We start from the raw sequence: 21,989 nt of genomic DNA on the forward strand, positions 1-21,989 counted from the left end.
ATGACTTACTTGCGCATGGTAATCTGTTTAATTTGGCTGATTCAGGGCAGTAATCCAGTCCACTGTTCTTTTCACCTCAATATGCTGAATTTTGTTTTTTAATAATAAGAAATACCACATGCTGAAAATAAAGTAACTTTTGGATTAAAATCTTGAAAAGTAATACATAATCTCTCCATTGAATTTAGGAATTAAGTTGTACTCTAAGGGTTATAATAAAGAAAAGATAACCAGTTGAAATGCTAGTTCTGCCTTTCCCAACTAATAACATTCTTTTTCCTTTACTTCTTATCGATCATCTGCCATGTGCCAGACCTAGAGGATAGCCAGTTCATAAGCATTATCTCTTTCAGTAACAACACTGAAAGGTAGATATTGTTGTCCATGTCTAATGGATACAGATATTGAGATTCAAAAGAAGTAATTGGCGTAGTCTTGCATCCAGTAATTGGCAGTAGTAGAATTCAAATCCAGATTTCTCTGATTCCAAATGCAGTATACTTTATTTACTTTGTGCTGAATTGTTTCCCAACAAGTAGATTTATTTGCAGAAATGAGATCGTTTCAGGCCCTGAATAGGAACATTTTCAGTTTTTTCCAGTTTAAATTTTTTATCCAATATTTTGTTTCATCTTTTACCCATGTCTCTTTATTCACTTTACTCTCTAGCTACAGAAGAAAGGAAACCAGCTGAAGTTCTCATTGTCGAGGGACAACAGTATGCTGTTGTCGGGTGAGTGACACGTTTTTCTTCATTAGTTGAATCAAGTATTTAAAACATATGTCTTTTAGTTACCCCTTGATGTGAATTAGAAATTTTGGATTAGCAATTGTAAATCTTACAAAGAATTTTAAAGAAATTTTATGGATTCCTTTTTATTTTTCTATATTTTGTAGTATTCTGTACCCATTAGGACTACACTGGCTTAACAAAAAAAGGGGTTGGTTGATTTTTCTCATGTAACAAGAACCTAGAGGTACATAATCCAAGGGTGCTGTAGTGGCTCCATGATGTTATAAGTGTCTCAAGCTCTTTCTTTTTTTCCTGCAACTTTTTTAGTGTGTAGTATACAGCATAGTAGTTGAAGTTGTGAATCAGACTGCTTCGGTTTGAGTCCCAGCAGCTCTGTTACTTTGTGGCCTTGGGCAAGTTACTCTGTGTGCCTCAGTTTCCTTATTTATAAAACAAAATGTGGACAATAGTACTATACTTAGAATTATTGTGAAATTAAACAGGTAATTCATGTAAAGAATCTAGCACAGTTCTAGTACCTAACAAGAAGTTGATAGTTGTTGGTAGTTATTTCCATTATCATCATTTGTCATTAGGTCTTTTACTAAAAACAGTATTTCAAATTCAAGTTAACTAAGAAAAATATAAATTCCAGTGTTGTTTGTCTAGTACTATATGCCTTTTATTAAATAGGTAGTTAAGATAATATCTTCACATACTTTAATTTTAATAACACTTCATAGTTTAAATATTTTCATATATATGATCTCATTTGATCTCTACAACCATGTTGTACAATAGACATTTCAGGGATTATTGTTCCCTTTCTACAGTTAAGAGAATTGGAGCTTAGAAGTTTAAGTAGTTAATATAAAATTACCCAAATGGAGCCAGAATAATTAGAATAAAAATCTAGCTCCCAATATCTATACCAGAATTCTTTTTCACTTTTTTGTTTCTTGTCACTAAGTAAGTCTTTTCTGAAACAGCCATTCCTTCCAGGAAGAATGAATGATCCTCTCTTTGTAACTCTCTGTGCCTCTCTCATGGCACTTTCTGGTTAGTCTCTGAATTCCTCAAAGATGGGGATCATATCTTACCACTTTAATTTTTCTTAGCAGCTCATAAGCACTCAAATAGTGTGTATAGAATTTATGCTTTTTCTCAACCTGTATATTATCCAAAACTCTGAAGTGCACCCATTGTAAGGTAAAGCTTCCATTCCTTTCTTCTCTGGAGTTCTTTTCCATTTCTGGTGGGACAGAGCTTTTTTCAACCTCCCTATAATCTTTGTCCTTCAATCGAATCATGATTTCTTTCCTTAATTACCCATTGCAGTTGACCCTCCATATCCATGGGTTCCACATCCAACCAGCCAGGGTGCAGAACCCGTGGATATAGAGGGAAGACTTTACTACGCCATTTTATATAAAGGACTTGAGCATGCATGGTTTTTGGTATCCACGTGATGTCCTGGAACCAATCCCCTGTGGATACTGAGGAAGGACTGTGTCTTATTACTCTTCCCTTGCTTGATGGAAATGGTCCCCTCTAGCTATCTGGCTTTCTTGCTCTTTAGGCAAAGAGGCTTCTGCCAAAAAACGGAACTCCCTGGCTAAAAGTGGAGTATTATATCTTCAGAGAGAAAATTACAAAAGATAAGCAATGGACTCCTGCCCAGTAAAGCAGACTCTAGAGCTATGCATGGAGAGTAATATATGGTCTGACAACTAAGCTGTTATAAAGGCTAGATACTCTTCTTCTTGAATCACTGCTCTCTTCAGACTTTCATAAAACATTAGTTTACATGGATCACTCATTTCTGAGGATCTCGTTGAATTTAGATGTGCTGTAATGAATGGCTCTTTCTCCCTTAGTTTCAACCTTATTTAACCTCCCACTAGTGAGTGCCTCTTTTCAGCTTATGACATGTCCTGATAATGAGCTGATAACTTTCTCATCTTTGGAGAAGCTTTTGTGATTTACCAATAAACTTCTTAGAAGGTATATTGTTCTTAGAAGCCACAGTTTATCTTTCATCTCACTAAGAAAATCTAGACTAGGTTCCCTTCATTAATTCAACATTTATGAGGACCTACTACATAATCAGAAACACTGGTTAAGCTTTTTTCAGTGTTTCTAAATTGGCCAAGGAATGGGATACCTGCCTTATGGAAGAGACTTATCTTAGTGTGACTGTCACACAGAGAGTGATGTGCTCACAACACAGAATTTAAGGAGGTACCCTTTCTCAGTGTCATGCAAGTGATTACCTTGTAGTTGCACAACCCTGAAATTGAGTGCCTCCTTAATTTTACACTCTAGGGATTTTCTGTTGCCTTACCCTAAGTCCCTACTCTGTTGCACTTATAGGTAAAACACATAATTTAACAGTTACCAAGATCAATATTGATTTTTATATGCCAAATCAGTTTGATTTTTCTTGTCTTGAGTGTCTACTGGGTCATCTTTCTTTTTTTGTAGAACCGTATTGCTGTTGATAAGAATTATCCTTGAATATTGCCAGTGTGTGGATAATATCCCATCTGTTACTACTGACATGCTCACTCGTCTATCAGATTTATTGAAGGTGTGTATGATTTCACTCCTATGGAAAAAATAGTTGGAAGAAGTAATTCATTAGGGCATGAGTAATCTTCCAACTCTAAGACATTTCGAGGTTAAGCTATCTTTAAGACATTAATTTTGTGACATTTGATTGTGGTTGAACACAACATGTTATTTGAAGGAGGCCACCTGCTTCCTTCTCACTCCACATTTAGTGATTCCTCATTACACCCGTAGAGTTGTTAATGATATCGGAGACAGGAGATGATTTGTTCGTTAGGTGCTGAACATGACTGAGGCCACTTAGGTCAAAAAACCTGGACTGGTTTCAAATGTGCATGGAAGGAATTCACTGAACTTTACAAAATTCATCTCACTAAGGTTAGAGATTTTTCTTAAATCATTATTTCAGAACCATTGATGTAAAATGAAACTGTGGTGATAGTATTATTCAGCCATTTCATATTAACAGATATTTTAAACTGCTAGCCTAGAGAAAAGGCTTTATTTTTTTCAAATACCTAATCTATCAATTAATTCTGTCCCAAAATTAAGTTGTCATATTTTAGTCCAGAAAGATTTTGTTACCCTTTCGAAAGTAGGACTATCCAATTAGAATGACTGAAACAACTAGTTTTGTGAATGCCAATTAAAGATTAATTTCTGAACAACTGATTTTTAGAATTTTTCAACTTTTTCCCTACCAGACTGTAAATATTATCATTTGGGAACACCCCTTGCCTTTTTTTTTTTTTTTTTTTTGTCATTACATAAACAGATCCTAATTGCTCCTAGTAGAAAAACTCATTTGGTCCTTCAATGAGAGGAAAGAGGAATGTATTTTTAGAATTAACACATTGCCAGCATATAAAGAATAATTTTTAATAAATTGTTGGGTTTTTTTTTTTCTTCCTTTGTTAGTACTTCAATTCAAGAAGTTGCCAGTTAGTTCTTGGAGCTGGTGCACTGCAAGTTGTTGGACTAAAAACAATAACTACAAAAAATTTGGGTATGGATTTTTGCATTTAATTCACATGCTGAGGCATTACAGTGATGTCACTATACTTATGTTTCATTATACCTGATGTTTTTATGCCTCTAACTAAAGCCTCTAAAAGTAGCAATGTCACTTTCTTATGTATTGCCATAACTGAAAAATAACTTCTGGAGAAATGTTATGAGGAATTTTCACTCCAATAAATATAAGTTACTAGAAAGTTGCACTATTGTAAAAAAATGTTAAAATGTAATATGTATGAAGTACGTATGTATATATGGGGTGAAAGGTATCTGAATGTCAGAAGAGACTCAGTTGTCCCGTTAGCTTCCTCATGCCAGTATTACTCACAACTTGAGTCCATTGGAAAAGCAGCATCATTCATTACATCATTCAGTACCAACTGATTTTCTTAAACAAAAAATATGAAATATGTTGCTTTCTGTTACTGTGTTCTTCATTTATGTAATAAACTGGGGTCTATATAAAATTAATTGATATCTTTTACATAATTTGATAGGTAATTAAATACCAGCTAATACCTTTGTTTTTCTCCATGATATATCTACCTCCCGGATCTTCAGCTCTTTCTTCACGCTGTTTGCAGTTAATCGTGCACTACATTCCTGTGATCAGGGCTCATTTTGAAGCTCGACTGCAGCCTAAGCAGTATAGTATGCTTAGGCATTTTGATCATATCACTAAGGTACCTTTCCATGTATTTTCTACTGGAGTTTCATAAATTTAACTCTGTAATTGTTAAGTATTTTAGATGTGTCCCAGGGACTTTAAAATATAACGTTTCTCATTACAGGACTACCATGACCACATAGCTGAAATATCAGCTAAGCTTGTGGCGATAATGGATAGCTTATTTGACAAGCTGTTATCTAAGGTAATAATTTACGGAAATTATTAGGCTTTGCTTGAAAGCGTTGTGACTTTTCACAGTTGTCTAACAAATCAAAATTGTTCTGGGTTTAGGGAAAAACTCAAATGTTCAGATCACCCAAATAGGTGATATTCATTTCCTAAGGGACTTGGGGGTAGGGGTGGGGGAAGATGATTTCAAGGATGATAGAAACCCTATATAGAAGTAATTTTATATTAGCTGCATTGAAAATTATGTACCTTCAAAGCATATTTTAGTCTGAAAGCCTTCCAGAGACAGAACTGAGAAAATAAACATTAAATTATTTGTAGTAAAGTGTGTTATTTTATTTTCCAGACCAAGAAGGCAGAGCCTGAGGTGCTCTCTTATTTCCGTCATAGATACTCAATTTCAGTATTTGTTTCTTACTTGCTTCCCATTCCACATAGGTCATTAAAAGGAGAACTGTTTTCCAAAAAATTCTTAATTGCACTGGGAGGGTATCTTCAGAAAAATGTCACTTAATCAGCCCTAGTCACTTTTGCCCTATCCCTCACTCTTTCCTTTCCCTAAATTATTCAGTACATGTCTTAGAGAGAAAGCAGAAATCTCATACCTTGAAAGTTTGAAGGTTTATTTAGTTTATACTTTTGCCCCAGAGTATTTTTAGAGTAATCTTATAAAGCAAGACCCTTTGATATGCTTTTCCTTCTACTTGGATCCTTCAGATTCTGAGATGGCAAGAGCAGCAGGCACATGAAAATTATAAAAAGGCAAGATAAAGTGGTGCCCATTCACACCCAAATCTTTGAAGTTGACAGTGAGAAGGAGTGATTAGAAAACAAGATTGCATTTGTTTAATGTTAAGTTCTCAAACATTTTGATCATAGGACCCCGTTTATATTCTTAAGAATAATTGAGGACCCCAAAGAGCTTTTTTAATGCAAATATACTTATCAGTAAGTACCATATTAGAAATTAAAACTAAAAAAAAATTTAAAACACAATACATAAACACATATTTGATTAGCCTTCAGAATGACATCACAGGTCATCTAAAAATCCCCACCATTCAATTATGAGAGACTGCAAGTGAATAATACTAATATTATTATTATTATGAAAATGGTTTTTACCTCACATATTCCCTGAAAGAGCCTCTGACTCCCAGGTGTTCCCACACCACACTTTGAGAACCTCTGACGTAGTTAGTATATAGTATAGATGTTTTATGCTTTTAAGAAGCGTAAGGAATTTATAGTTATGTGCAAACATACCTATGTTATGTTATGCCTTCTAAGTTTCTAGTTTTGTATGGAGAAAAATTATTGGTTAGAAATTCTCTATTTTCTTCATGGTTGCCAAGTACAAGCTAAATGCAAAAGCAGTTCTATTCCACAAGTTTCCTTTTTGATACATGACATTCTTCTGTGTACCAAAAGTCAATGAATAATGCACTGTGACCCTCAAGAAGTTTATCATCTAACAAGGCAGAGGACTTAACACCTAATAATGTAGAGTAAGGTAAATGTTAAATAGTGAAACTAGTAATAAGCTGGGGAATAGAATGAGGCAAAACGAAACAAGTGCTGGTACTCTTAAAACCTTGACTTTTTTCTATCATGTTGGTCATCCAAAGTCTATGAACAAGAATTGGGACTATGGCTAGACTTTTTCCTGTGACAATTCATTGCATTCTTTTTTCTCTCTTTCTTTCTTTTTGGTAAAGAAAAATAAAATTATTTAATGAGCTTCCCATATATTTATCACCTATATTTAACAGTCATTAACATTTTTCTTTTTTTGCTAAAATATTTTATAGTTAATTTGAGGCACTGTAATATTTCATCCCTAAATACTTGGGTGTATATTTCTAAAAACTAGGGAGGGATACTTTTTTATATAATCACACTACTATATCACACCTAACAAAATTACATATTGCATTTGGTTATTATGTCTCTTAACTTTTTTATAAATTTCAAACACCTCCCTCCCCATTTTTTATGTCATTTTTTTAATGTCAAGAGTGTGCCTAGACGTTTGCAACTTAGCGTTTTCTCTGCTACCTTCCTCACTGATGACTTTTCCTGTTACCCTGACATGTTACATTTTCCCTGTATTATCAAGTCTCTCTTTCACTCCCTGCCCTACTTGCTTCCATGGGTTGCCCAGGAGTTTGGCCCTGTTCTTAATTCACACCAAAATAGCAGACAGTGTTTGATTTGGGTTAGTCTCTCAATTTTTAGCTTTTCATTTTCTTATCAGGAATTTAATTTGGGGAAAGAAGAATAACACAGTAATAAAATATACGCTGATTATAAGAAGCTAATAAACAAGGGTACCTTTCCTTGGGTAGAGTGAAACATTAACATATAATTGTATTACTGGCTAGACTAATGTCCAGCCACCATTCATTCATTCATTGAGTTAAATCGTGTTAGGTTAACAGTGATACACAAGGGTGAAGAAGCCTTTGATCTTGTCCTCATATAGTAAAATATGTAGTAGGATAATTATATCAATAACTATAACAGGAGGTAGATTAAAGTATCGTAAGTAAGGAATCGGTTCAGTGCTATTGGAGCTTTTAATGTTTTGAAAGAGATGGTTGTTAGCTGGGGAGGGAGATCTGGGAAAGCTTTATGGATGAGGCATGCATATAAGTTTTGCTTTGAAAGATAGATACAATTAGAGCAAATGAAGTTGAGACAAAGAGATACTCTGAGGTAACAGCATGAACAGACATGTTGGTAGGAATCCTAAGAAGGAAGTTTAGTGTTGGGTTTTGGAGTCAGGTAGACCTAAATTCAAATTCCATTGTTTGTCACACATTAGTCACTGAAGAACCTTGGGCAAATTATTAATCTCCTTAAGCCTCAGTTCCTATCTCTAAATGAGGATAATAATAAAGCCTCATAAACTTGTAGTGAAGATTTATGAGATAATATATGTGGAGCACTTTTCTTCTATCATGTATCTGACTATAGCCAGTTCCAATAAATGTTGACTGCTAATGCTTTTGCTGTTGTTATTAATAATCAGAAAGGTAAGTAATTCCATTTAGCTAATGTATTAGGGTGGGTAAACCCAGGAGTGGGAGATATGTTGGAAAGATAGTGGAAAGCTTTGCTATCAGTGGAAAGCTAAGCAATTTAAGGCAAGTTTATGGAGGTATAATTTACATCCAGTAAAATTCATCCTTTCTAAGTATATAATTTGATGGATGTTAACATGTATATGTAGTAGAACTACCACAATCAAGATATAGAACAATTCCATCACTGTTGGCATTTTTGCAGTTAATCCTTTTCCCGACATCCCCAAACCATGACAACCACTGATCTGATTTTCTTCCATATAGTTTTGCCTTTTGCAGAATATCCTATACGTGGAATTATACAGAATGTAACCTTTTGTCCCAGGTTCCTTTCATTTAGCCCAGCACTTTTGAAATTCATGGATGTTATAGCAGGTGTTAATGGCTTGTTCATTGTTATTATAGAGTGATATCGATTGTATGGATGTACTACTATTTGTTTATCCATTCATCAATTGATAGATATTTGGGTTTTCTCCAGTTTCTGACTGTTATAAATAATGCCACTATATACATTCATGGGCACATCTTTGTGTGGACATGTGTTTTCATTTCTTTTGTGTAAATACCTTGGAATATATTGATGGTGGCATGGAAATGTAAAACTGCCAAATTATTTTCCAAAGTGACTATACAATTTTATATTCTACTTGTGATGTACAAGAGCTCTAGGTACTCTTTATCTTCACCAGCACCTTCTATTGTCTCTCTGTTTTTTAATGTTAGTTTTCTAGTAGGTCTGTATTGAGTGATATCTCATTGTGGTTTTAATTTATATAATGACGAATATGTTGAGTATCTTTTCACGTGTTATTTTGCCATCCATACTTTTTCTCTGGAAAAATGTTCAAATTTGTTTTGCTCATTTTAAAAATTGGGTTATCTTCTTATTGAGTTTTAAGAGTTCTTTAAGAAAAGAGTTCTTTATATATCCTAGATACAAGTTCTTTATCAAGTAATTATTTTCTCCCAGTCTATGGCTTACCTTTTCATTTTCTTAAGTGTCTTAAAAAGAGCAGTTTTTAACTTTGGTGAACTCCGGTTTATCAGTTTTTTCTTTTATTATTCATGCTTCTTGTGTCTTATCCCAATAACTTTTTGTCACCCAAGTTACAAAGATAATTTCCAGTGTTTTCTTCTAGAAGCACTATTGTTTTAGGTTTTATATATAAGTCCATGATCCATTTTTAGTTGATTTTTTTATATAGTGTGGAATAAAGAAGTACAGTATCAAGTTTAAGTGATTGGAGAAACGTGTGGTGAAGGTCAGATGGAAAGGATAGTATCTTGAGGGAAAGCAGTGATGAAGGAAGGTTTTGGGGGTGTGCTAGTTTCCTGGGGCTGCCATAACAGATTCCCACAGACTGAGTGGCTTATAACACAAAAATTTACTCTCTTGTAGTTCTGGAGGATAGAGTGTCCCTAGACCATGCTCCCTCTGAAGGCTCTAAGAATCCTTCCCTGCCCCTTTCTAGCTTCAGGTGCTTGCTATCAGTTGTTGGCATTACTTGGCTTGTAGATGCATCACTTCAATCTCTGCCTCTGTCTTCACGTGGTCATCTTCCCTCTGTGTGTCTCTGTGTCTAAATTTCCCTCTCCTTTCTTTTATAAAATCCAGTCAGTAGATTTAGGACCCACTCTAATCCACTATGACCTTATGAAGCTCTAAGTGAACATGAATTTGGAGAAGATATTATTCAACCCAGGACAGGGGGATAGTTAAGATAAGGGGATATTACCACAGTAGGATACTAAAATAAAAAAGACAATAACAAGTGTTGGTGAGGATATGGAGAAATTGGAACCCTTATATGCTGCTGGGTGGGATTGTAAAGTGGTACAGCCACTGTGGAAAACATTTTGACATTTCCTCAAAAGGTTGAACATGGAGTTACCATATGATCCAGTAATTCCACTTCTGGGTATATACCCAAGAGAATTGATTACATTTGTCTACACAGAAATCTGTACATGAATGTTCATGGCATTATTATTCATAATAGCCAAAAAGTAGAAATAACCCAAATGTCCATTAATTGCTGATTGGATAAACTATGGTATATTCATGCAATGGAATATCATGCAGCCATAAAAAAGATGAGGTACTGACACATGCTGCAACATGGATGAACCTTGAAAGCATGCTAAGTGAAAGAAGCCAGTCACAAAAAGCCACAGATTGTATGATTCCATTTCTAGAGAGTAGTAGTTGCCAGGGGCTGAGGGGAGGGGGGAACGGGGTGTGCCTGCTAATGGGTATGGGGTTTCTTCTTGGGGTGATGAAAATGTTTGGGAATTAGTTGTGATGGTTGTATAAGAGTTTACTAAAAAAAGTTAATTGTACACTTTAAAGGGGTGAATTTTATGGTATGTGAATTATATCTTAAAGCTGTTATTAATAAAAAAGATAAGGGGATGTTTGATATAACTCTAAGCTGAAGAGAGACAAACCCTTGAGTGGTCACGACTTTGCTTGGTCCAGTCACACGGTGACTTCCACATGGTTCTGCTGCAGCAGTATATTGGAACTCATCATTTTAATAAACTATATAAGATTAGTGCATCTAAAATATAATTATTTAGCCCAAATTTGTCTTATAAATGAAAATGATATATAATTTAAGCTGTGAATTCTAAAATGTGGGCTAAAAGATGATTATCTAAATCATATCAGTGTACTGTTCCAGATGTAAGAATAGTAAGTGAATTTACCTAATTTAAAATTTTCCGTATAGATCATTGAAAAAGTCTTCTCTTTATTATTATTATTACTATTTTAAATTTATTTATTTTATTTATTATTTTTGGCTACATTGGGTCTTCATTGCTACGCTCAGGCTTTCTCTAGTTGTGGCGAGCAGGGGCTACTCTTCGTTGCGGTGCACGGGCTTCTCATCGTGGTGGCTCCTCTTATTGCCGGGCATGGGCTCTAGGCGTGTGGGCTTCAGTAGTTGTGGCTCATGGACTCTAGAGCGCAGGCTCAGTAGTTGTGGTGCACGGGCTGCTCCATGGCATGTGGGATCTTCCCGGACCAGGGCTCGAACCTGTGTCCCCTGCATTGGCAGGCGGAGTCTTAACCACTGTGCCACCAGGGAAGCCTGAAAAAGTCTTCTCTTAACCTTAGGGTAAATATGATTACTATATTGGCCCACCTACCAAGAAAAAGAACATTTTAATTCTACCAGTTATATTGATTTCAGATATGATCATGTTGAACACATTCTTAAAATCATGTTTAAAAAATAATCTGTTAATTTGGAGGGCCTACTTTAATGATTCATTATCGTATATTAAGCCACAATAGTAGCTAACAGTTTTTGAGTACCTACTTGGTATCAAGCACTGGTTTGAGTTCTTATGAGCCATCTTTTAAAATCCTCACAGCATGCCCTTTGAGACATAGAGAAATATCTCACCCAATATAGAGAAGTAACTCACCCCATTTCACATAGCTAAGAATTTTAAGAGTTGGGATTTGAACCCAAGCAGTCCATCTTAAGAAGGGAAGCCACCTATGTTCTTAGCCACTATATTATGCTGGTTCTCTCAAAATAGATTAAGGTTTTTAATGAAAAGTTTTTGAGATTTGCATGAGTAGCACAGATCACAGTTGAAGAGTTAGATGTGTAGGGGCAGAAAATATATGTTTTAGGGAACAGTGGGGACAATATGCAATCCAGAGGACATGAATATAATTCTCATTATTTTTCCCTGCCAGTATGAAGTGAAAGCTCCCGTTCCTTCTGCCTGTTTCAGGAATATTTGTAAGCAAATGGCAAAAATGCATGAAGCTATATTTGATCTCCTTCCAGAAGAACAAACACAAGTGAGTAGTAATTCCTAAAACTATTATATATAACATAATATGCATCCAGAATTGGAGTGTTTTTATTATGTACTTTTGGCACAGTTAAGCTTAGTTCGTATTCCAGTATGATTATTGTTATTTTTTCCAGTTGTTATATTGACTTGATTTCAAAGTGCTCCTTGCCCTGACAGGCCAGAGCAATAGTAGCTTTGCTGTGTAGTCAGCCATTCTAAAAAGCAGATTTTCATTTGTTCATTGGGTCATCAGAGGTCCCAGATTCTACTGACATCATTTATTACATTATTAGTTTGAAAATCAGGATTAGCATTTATCAGTGCATAATAGAATATGTTACTGACTGTGATTATAATCCAAATTGGATAGGGGAGGAATTAGTGATGGACTTAATAATGAGATGACATATAAAGTAACTCAATCAATGTGCCTTAACATTAATATTTGTTAGATCAGCATAAGTGATGTGTAGTAGGCACGGATCAGGAAAAATAGCAAAATGGGTAGTCTTTGGCACCCTTTACTTTTGAAGTATCCACCCTCTGTCTCTACTGTCTTCCCTACACTATTATCAGAGTTCTCTTCACTTTTCGGTGACATTCCTACCCGTGACTTCCCTCGATTCCCTCGTCTAGTACTTTAAAGTTTCCAGTACTTCTTTTCTTCTGGTCTTCTTTACCCACCTTAGTTTCTTCCCTTTATACCAGGTGATCTCATTCAAGTCTAATTGTAGAATGACATGTTATAATTAGTAGAAAACTAGTTGTTACATGCTAATGATCTTAGTTTTCACTGGGATTTTTGCTATTTAGACAAGTTTCTTATCAATATTTCAGTTTGTCTCGAATTGGTTGAGTGCTTGGAAATGGTATTTGGGAGCAGAGAGTAGCTTTTTCAGTGTCTCTTCCCTGCTCTTGTGCCTGCTGGTCTCCTTTCCCATGCCACCTCAGACTTCCATCCTATACTAGCTATTACCACTTTTTCATGCTTCCCTAAGTTTTCATTAATCATACCATCTTTATGATTAAATATCATCCAGCGCCTTTGGGGCTCTCTGAGGACTGAGGAGGAGCCTTGAGATGTGGAGCACCCACTAGGGTCTCTTCTTCCTTTCTCAGTCTTCCTAGCCAAGCCATCCTTTTCATTCCACATGTAAGATCCCCCACCTCTGACATTCTGACCTTCTGGATTTGCCATTTGAGTTCTAATTCTAGAACAAGGCTTAGCCAGGTCCAGGGGCTGGGTATATAGGTATTTCATGTATTTTTATCTGACAAGGGAACTCTTGTCAAGCTGGGCACAAATTATAGATTTAGGTCATTATTGTCACTTGAGTACAAGTAATTCCAGAAAACTTTTCCATAGATGACTTTATATATTTTTTCCCATGGGAAATATATTTCACAAAATTGTTTCCATAGATTAATTGTATATAATTGCAGGTCAGGCATTTCCCAAAGAAGTATTGCATTAAAAATCTGCATGTGAAGCAATAAAATACTTCCAAGTAATTGGGAAGGATAACGGTAGCCTTGCCTTTACCATTGTGACTTTTTCCTCTATCAAGTTCCTAGTTAATATTGATACATTGCAGAATTCTCCGTCTCTTTTTATTCTTTTCACCTGTATGGTTGATCCCATTTACACATGCCAGAGGATTTCTACTAAGGTGCAAAAGGCAGTGATAAGTCATATCACTAAAATAAGTACTACTGAAAAGAGCAAAAAGAGCTTTTATCCAACTAAGGAGACAAACTATACTGAAATAGCAATTAAATACTTTCAGAGGAGCATTTTAAAAGTACATGCCAAAGCAAAACGTTTTTAAAATTTTTCTGCAAATAATAGTGATTACTTACTTATGTCTTCTGTGTCAATAGAGCTTTAAGAAACTGAGTTTTCTTTCTTTTCCAGATGTTATTTTTAAGAATTAATGCAAGTTACAAACTCCACTTGAAAAAGCAGTTGTCTCACTTAAATGTGATAAATGATGGAGGACCTCAAAATGGGTATGTTTTCAATATGTTTTTATCCCATACTCCCATATTGAACTGTTTGATTGGTTTTTATTCATTATGCTGTCCTTTTCCACTATAATCTTGCCAGGGCCCCAGACTGTAAAATCAGCAGACTTTTGCCTTTTTTTCCCTCTGTGGAGGTGATGTATATCTATATCTATATCTATATCTATCTATCTGTGTTAAAGTGTTCTATAGATGGTGAATTAGTTAACTGACCTTATATGTCCATTTTGAGGCAGTGTACATTAGTAGCACCTCCTTAAGTCACCCAGTAGTCTTCACCTATCCAGACAGAACTCAAAAGCCCTACTTTGTATGACCGTGAGAAAGTCACTTAACCTCTGTGCCTTATTTATCAAATGAGAACCATAAAATCTGCCTTAATTCCTTCACAGGATTACAAAAAATAAGTGTATACATATTTTATTGTAAGCCGTTGAACAAATTATATGTATTATTGGCGAAATAGATTTAGAATCAGAAAACGGGTTAAGTTCTGCCACTTACTAGCTCTATAACTGGGCAAATCACTTACCCTGAGTCTTAATATTCTTAGATTTTAAAATAGGGATGATAAAAAGTACTGTCACAGAATTTTCGTTAAGAGCAATGTAGATAAAGATACGGGTTTAAAGATTATACAAAGTGCAAAGCGCTGATCATGTAGGTACACCTTTATATTATTTCTGTAGTGTGTTTACCTGTTCCATGGATTTTTAAGAATAGAATATTTTGTTCCCTTTTAAAGGAATTTTAGGCTTAAGTTTCAAACTTATAGGAACAAATGTAAAAAACATCTTTTGGAGTCAGAAGTTGGCCCTACCCTTAAAAAGAAAAGAAGTACAGCTGACCCTTGAGCAGGAGGGGGATGGGGTGGGGGTTGGAGGTGCCGACCCTCCAGCAGTTGACAATCTGAGTATAACTTAGGGAGCTGGCCCTCCATATTCAGGGCTCCTCTGTATCAACAATTCCACATCCACAGATTCAACCAGCTGCAGATCATGTAATGCTCTAGTATTTACTGTCTTTAAAAATCTGCGTATAAGTGGACCCACGCAGTTCAAACCTGTGTTGTTGGAGAGTACAATGAATTGATTTTGCACAAAACAATTTGGAAGCTTCAAACTGCTGAATTTGTCAGCCAGGCTGAATTTAAGAGTTTTATGCAAATATCTGATTCTCTTTTATTACCTGGTTCTTCTTTTTTTTTAAAAAAGATTTATTTTCAGAAATTTCAAAGCCACAGAAAAGTTCAATTTTCAAATACCTCTCAGAAACTATTCATAAAAAGCTAATTAAAGGCCTATTACACTCATACTTTTCTACTTTTATTCATGTAACTAAATCTCGCAGGTTGGTTTTTCTCAGACCAGTAGTTCTGAAGCATCCAAGTTAATTCATCACCTATTATTTTCTTTGTTAATAAAGCTATTTGGGGGTTGGTACCACCTTAGAGATCTTTGTTGTCACATACTTTTCAAGACACTAATACTGTGTAAGTCAAACTATGTCTTTGAGTGATCACTTGAAAGATAGAATTCCCTGAAAATTTCTCTCTAGACTCTAGCCAAAGACATAATAAACTACCTGCTTAAAAGGAACTTTTGTTCCTGAAATGGCTCTAAAATTTTACCTTTTTTTTTTTTGAGGTGAAATTCACATAACATAAAATTAACCATTTTATAGTTAACCATTCAGTGGTCCTTAGTGCCTTCGCAGCCACCACCTGGGTGCAACTGCCAGCTCTGTCTAGTTCCAAACATTTTACTACCCCAAGAGGAAATCCCAGACCCATTAAGCAGTTGCTCCCTATTCCTTCTTCTCCCCAGTCCTGCACTTTTTCTTTTTAATGTGATTTTTTTCTCTATTTTAAGATATTTTAAAAATAGACATATGGAGAATATTTATATTCCTGTTACTTAGAATTGATCATTATTAACATTTGTCATTTTCACTTGGAAAAAAAAATGTTCATCATTTTTTAAAAAAATGGCATTCCAAATGGAGCTTAAGTACCCCTTGACCCCATCTCCAGTCCTTTTCTCTTTCCTCCAACCCTTAGGCAATGTTTCTAGTAAATCTGGTCTATATCCTTTAAGTCCTTCTCATTTATTGTCTCTTTATCTAAAAAAAAAAAAATGTGGAGCTGTTTTATGAATTTAATTTACTTACATGGTATATTGTACATATGCTGCTTGCTTTTTTCCATTCAACATTGTTTATGTTGATATATAGAAATTGTCCATTTTTGATTGCTTTATTGCATTCTCCCACATGAATCAACCATATTTAATGTTTCCATTTCACCTGGTGATCGATTTTAGGTCATTACTTTGTTCCATTACAATCATGCCACAGTGAAGATCTTTCCTTATACATGTGTAATAGTGTGATCATTTCTTTAGGGTAGGTACATAGAAGTGGATCACATGTACATTTTCACTCTGCTAGGTTTTGCCAGAATTTTCTCCAAAGTGGCTATACCAAGTTTATATTCCCACCTTTATTCCACATCTTGCCAACGTTTGCTGTTAGTTTTTTTTTTTTTTTTTTTTGCTGTTAGATTTTTTTTAATTGTTGCCAGTCTAATGGGATACAGTGGTATTTTGTTTTGATATGCATTTCCTATTGTTTGTCATCTTTTCACGTATTTGTCATTCAGGTGTTCTCATCTGTGACTTTTCCTCTTCATATTCTTCACCCATTTTTTATCTTGGGTATTATCTTTTTCTTGCTGATTTTAGATTTTTGCATATGCCCTCAAACTGATCCTTCATTGGTTATATATATTGCAAATATCTGCTTTTCTTTTACGTTCTTTTATCAAATATTTTCAACTTTGATGTAAAACATATATTTTCTATGTACTGTCTTGTATAGACTATAAATAGTTGTTTATTAAACATAACTTGATATTTTAAAATGGAGATTTCTGTTAATTTCGTGTAATTTTTCATGTGGGAGTCTTGCCTTAAGACTTTGTTCTTTTTTGAGCCATTGCTGTCAGTTTCAGCATATTTACTAATTTAGACGTTTTATGGATTTTAAAGCACCTTGACCCAGATGAGTTTCAAACAAAAATATGGTCCTTACTGAATTCTGCCATGTGACAAAAGCTGAAACATTAAGTACATAAGTATGAATGTATTTATAAATTAGACTCATACATATATTAAGGGTGCTTAAAATACCTTTGCCCCCTTGTGGTCCAGCAGTCCAGAACTTACATGCTCTTTAAAGTATCAAAGCTGCATTTCCTCTTCTTTTACAAACTACTAAATCAAGCTCTCCTATTTGTTTCTCCATGGGCCAAATCTGTCAACGTACACGTCTAATCAGACCAGTCCCTATTTTTTGTGTGGAGCTTTGGTATTTGTTTATCATCTGAGCATTCTTTCCAGGAGTGTTTTTTCAAGGATAGGGATTAATGTGACAGCTAAATACTTAAAAAGTATAATTTTGTCAAGTATTGTTACATCATCAATAGCAAGTTTTGTATCCAGTAGTACTTAACACGAGTCCCAGCCTTCATTTAACTTCTTAGGATGGCATTCAGGAAACCTTGTCTGTCTTTTCCTTGAGTTCAATAGTCATATACATGTATACTCTATTCTAGTGACAACTGATCAAAAAAAAAAAAGTTTAACTTGTTATTTTTCTCTATTTCATACTGTTCTAAGATAAATTTATTTTATTGGGCAGAATTAATTATTAAACAGTCCAACCTGCATTTGTTTATTCCTTTTCAAAACAACACTGATGAAAGAGAGAGAACATTAAATGATCTAACTATATGATAGTAGGAATCATGCTGAGAGAAATATACTGACATTTGGTCCAAATTTTAAATCATAGTCTAGCAGCTAGGATAGGACTCAGATTACTCTGTGAGCATTGCTACTTTATTTGAAAAGAAAACATGAGATTAAAAATAATTTTCTTTCCAATGTTTAGGTTGGTCACAGCAGATGTAGCTTTTTACACTGGAAATCTTCAAGCCTTAAAAGGCCTTAAAGATTTGGACCTAAATATGGCCGAGATCTGGGAACAGAAAAGGTGATGACATACTGGAAAACTGGGTAGTTCATTTTACCATGGGATGTGTATGTTTGTGATGAAAATATGGATGCCTGTGATTCAAGAACTGAACCTGGAACCCAAAGTGAACTGGGGAAGGGGAAAGGGAAAGTATCAGTGTTGGGAAACTGGGATTCACTGGGATCTACAAGGAATGCCATTTGTGTGCTTCCTTCAGTGAGGAGTAACTGATCAGGTGTCTATAATATTTTTCATTCTCTCTGGCAACAGACTCAGGTTTCTTTGGACCAAATCCAAAAGAACACATAGCTGTAACACAGCTGTAGCTGACTAGAATGCTCTGTATACTTTATATTAAAAAATGCTTTGCATTTCTTCCAGTGCAATGAAATTCATATGGTGTCCCACCTTATTTAATGATGGTACAATTTAAAATATTAAAATCTTACTCAACCTCTGTAGAAAGTTTTCTCTATGAAAGTAAAGCTGTTTGAAAAATTATTTTTTTACAGATCTTTCTATAAAAATAAACATCTTTTGATTGCTTGGATTTAGGAATTCAGTTTTTGTTTTAGTGACCAATGTCAAGTTTCAGGCTTTGTGTGTCACATATTTAATCTATCATCATCACCACTGTATGTCAACTGCGTAAAGCCTTCCAGAATAGTCTAAATACTTGAAAGACTGATCATAAGTAATAATTAAAGAGTAAGATTTTGGTGTTCATTTATGCAACTACTAATTTAAATACTTTTCAGATGTGGTGTATGAAAGCCTGCAGTTTAACAGCTGTATTTTTATAAAAGTAAAGTATCTATGCAGGGTTGGGGTGTTTTTCCTTTTTATTTCTAGCAGAGGTAAGAATACATTTTCTTATATTCTGCTTACGTATCTAAATGTTAAAATGAGATCTCCTCATAACATTGAAGTATATCCCCTGCCTTGGGTTCTTATTTGTAAGTAACTTTCAATGTGTATATGAACAAAGACCAGGGAGAAATAGAACTGTTAAAATATAGGCTGCTGTGTTGGGGCCAGAAATATAAGGTGATGAGTAAGTTATTTAAAAAGACTTTTTTAACACCTACCTTCAAAATTAGAATCAGCAGCACTCTATAAATGAAAGTGCCTGTGCCTCACTTCACACCAGGAATCTTGCCTAACCCTGTCAGAGTGCCTAACCTTGTGGTGATTATGTACAATGAAATAGTCTTATTTTGTGCTCTTTGTTTTCCTAAGAGGAATTCTTTCCTTTATTATTATTACAGAGGTATGTCATTGGTTCTTAAACTGTCTGTCTAAAATAAAGCTGTAAAGAATTACCAGACTTTAAAAGACAACTTTTTTTTTTTATAGTAACAGTAAACTTATTAAACAGGCAGCTTACTCAAAAACAAGTATGGAAGAATTGGAAAATGTAATTGATTCTTAGAGAAAAGCTGAAATTCAAACTACCAGCAGACCTGATTTGGGTTATTCAAGAACATTTTTCAGTAACAACAAGCAAGCTTCAACAAGTGAAGCTTCAAGGAAAGGTAACTTTTTATAACGTTATACCCCACCCCGCTATACTAGAGAACAAGGATGTGAAAGAAATGCCCTACCTCTACCCACCCCACCTCTTCCCCTTCATCTGGGAAAAGAAACACCACTTTGTTTCAGTAAATGGAGAGTCTATGGAGAGCATGGCAGGCATCCCAGCTTTAGAACTGGATGAAAGATATTAAATACCTTCAAGTTTAATTCCTGTGGAAATAATGATGTAGTTAAGATTCTTAGAAATGCAAAAACTGGATTTGTTAGGTAACTGGCTAGTGAGTACTTCAGTGTTCCAAGAGCGAGTCTTCCAACTGACAGAGTAACTGTTTAGCAAGAGTAAACCATTTTTCTTCACCATTTCATAAAGTTAGCATTGAAAAGTATAAGTGTATACATGGATTGCTTCACAGCTTTATTTTTAAAACCACAAACAGTTCAAAGTGACCATCACTGAGGCCTCTGTTAAAAGATTTTCCAGCAGAGCTATCCCAGTTTTAAGATTAAACAATATTGCACTTTAAGATGAATTTAACTTTCAGGATCTTCTTCAAAAGAAAAGTATTGCTTCCACCTGTGCTTTTTCACAGACTAAAAGCATACTGCAGAAAACTCAACTTAAAAATTAACACTGCAGGATACAGTAATCCTAGAGAACATTTCATTGTAAGAAACTGTTTAACCCATAATTAGTATAAAGTGCACAATATTTTTCATTCAGTGGTCCAAGATACGAAGGTTCCCAGATACGATCTTGTTCTCTAATACTGCTCCAGGTGGGATGTCAATTCGGTCACCATGATTTGCGATGATGATAACCGTTCCCTAAGTGACAGGAAAAACAAAAAACAAGAATATACTTGCAAGTGCAGCTGAAAATGCAATTGATTTTCTTACAATTATCAAGTTTATGTAGAACTTCACTTACAATGGAGTAAGTGTATTTATAAACAATATTACACATGAAAAACAAATAACACATTAAGGAAAACTGTAATGTGTCCTGTCACAATACTGGCGGTAGCTGTGGTACCATCTCTGATAAGGAGGCAAGGAATCTAGCAGTGGGAAGCAGGCCAGCGCCACAGAATAGCGGGCCCTTTCCAAGAACTACTTGCAAGGCCACCAGCATTATCTACCTTCGTAAACTGAAAGGTGCTTGGTTTATATTTACATACAGGTGTGGGTTTTTTGGGTTTTTTTGAGAACAGTTCAATGATTTATATTTCATGTCTTAAGTAAAACTGTTTAGATGAAGCAGTATCAGCAATAATTATATATATGTTGTTTTGTTTTTTTTCCAAGATCTATAAGTAGCTTTAATAGGAAGAACACCTGAAATCTAGGTATGGAATTTTTAAAAAATATTTGATTAGGAAAAAACTGTTGAATCTTTGGTTCTGAGCTTTAATACTCATACCCATAGTCCTTCCTATTTCTTATGCTAGGCTGGAATGATATTCATCAAAGTACCCAAACACTACAGTAATGTGAATGAACATCATACTGATAACAACAGATTAACAAGACTAGATTATAATCAGTATAAATGAAGCTGTCATTATTTTCTACTTTCATTCAGATTCAAATAGTCATCTTTTAGTTAACTAATGCTAATTTATCAGTGATTCTATTTTAAATATTGTCATATTTCAATAAAATAGTACCAATTTAATTATTTAATAGTGTTTGCTTTCCATTTGAATGCTATACTCCACAAAATGCCTATACACAACAATTATATTTTAACTATGTTGTATATTTATGGAAAACAGTATTAATACTAAATATTGTAGTAAGCTATTTCATTTTTAAAATGCATATCTTATAAACAATCTGGTACAACCTAGGAAGTATTCCTTAAAGGTAAATTTAGGACTAGAAAATGAAACCTGTCTTGTAAAGCTATAAGAACTGTAATTTTCATCATAACCACACACCTTTAATGAAACATTCTTGCCAAATGTTACATCTCCTGAAACTGTGAGGTGATCCAATTCAAGCATATCTGGTATACTTTCAAATCTCCTTAGATAATCCTGAACCTGAAGGAAAAATGTAAACGTAAAAATTGTTTCAAAAATGGGTTAACAGAAAAACAGGGATTAAATTAACAAGATAGTTTGCTTGAACTGTAAAACATTCTATTTATGTCCAAGCTCAGGCCTTCTACGGGAGGAACCCTGTTTATTAAGCACTCACTGTGCGTGCAGTGAGAATTTATATATCCTGTGCAGGAGAGACCAGGAGATATGAACATTGTCCCTACAATCAAGCAATTTACACTACAGCTGAGTAGATC

At 34.7% G+C, this 21,989-nt stretch overlaps 2 protein-coding genes across 3 annotated transcripts in view; one reads left to right on the forward strand and one right to left on the reverse strand.

Annotated features, from left to right (window-relative positions):
* VPS54 (VPS54 subunit of GARP complex) overlaps positions 1 to 18,701 on the forward strand; it is a 76,689-nt gene extending 57,988 nt beyond the window's left edge. Inside the window, exons 15-22 of one of the 2 annotated variants that reach the window (XM_065890886.1) lie at positions 670 to 733; positions 3,218 to 3,323; positions 4,223 to 4,310; positions 4,883 to 5,004; positions 5,113 to 5,193; positions 11,988 to 12,095; positions 14,007 to 14,101; positions 18,068 to 18,701. In XM_065890886.1, coding sequence (XP_065746958.1) covers positions 670 to 733; positions 3,218 to 3,323; positions 4,223 to 4,310; positions 4,883 to 5,004; positions 5,113 to 5,193; positions 11,988 to 12,095; positions 14,007 to 14,101; positions 18,068 to 18,173 — 770 coding nt within the window. In that variant the 3' untranslated portion in view covers positions 18,174 to 18,701. The remainder of the gene's footprint in view (positions 1 to 669; positions 734 to 3,217; positions 3,324 to 4,222; positions 4,311 to 4,882; positions 5,005 to 5,112; positions 5,194 to 11,987; positions 12,096 to 14,006; positions 14,102 to 18,067) is intronic. The other variant, XM_065890887.1, reaches the window with a different exon arrangement.
* Positions 18,702 to 20,369: 1,668 nt separating this feature from the next.
* Positions 20,370 to 21,989, reverse strand: part of UGP2 (UDP-glucose pyrophosphorylase 2) — a 52,656-nt gene continuing 51,036 nt past the window's right edge. Inside the window, exons 9-10 of the mRNA XM_065891133.1 lie at positions 21,628 to 21,732; positions 20,370 to 20,512 (exon numbers count right to left, since the gene is read on the reverse strand). Of these exons, the coding sequence (XP_065747205.1) occupies positions 20,405 to 20,512; positions 21,628 to 21,732 (213 nt within the window). The 3' untranslated portion in view covers positions 20,370 to 20,404. The remainder of the gene's footprint in view (positions 20,513 to 21,627; positions 21,733 to 21,989) is intronic.

Source organism: Phocoena phocoena, chromosome 14 (assembly GCF_963924675.1).
Source record: "Phocoena phocoena chromosome 14, mPhoPho1.1, whole genome shotgun sequence".
Taxonomy (NCBI): Eukaryota; Metazoa; Chordata; class Mammalia; order Artiodactyla; family Phocoenidae; genus Phocoena; species Phocoena phocoena.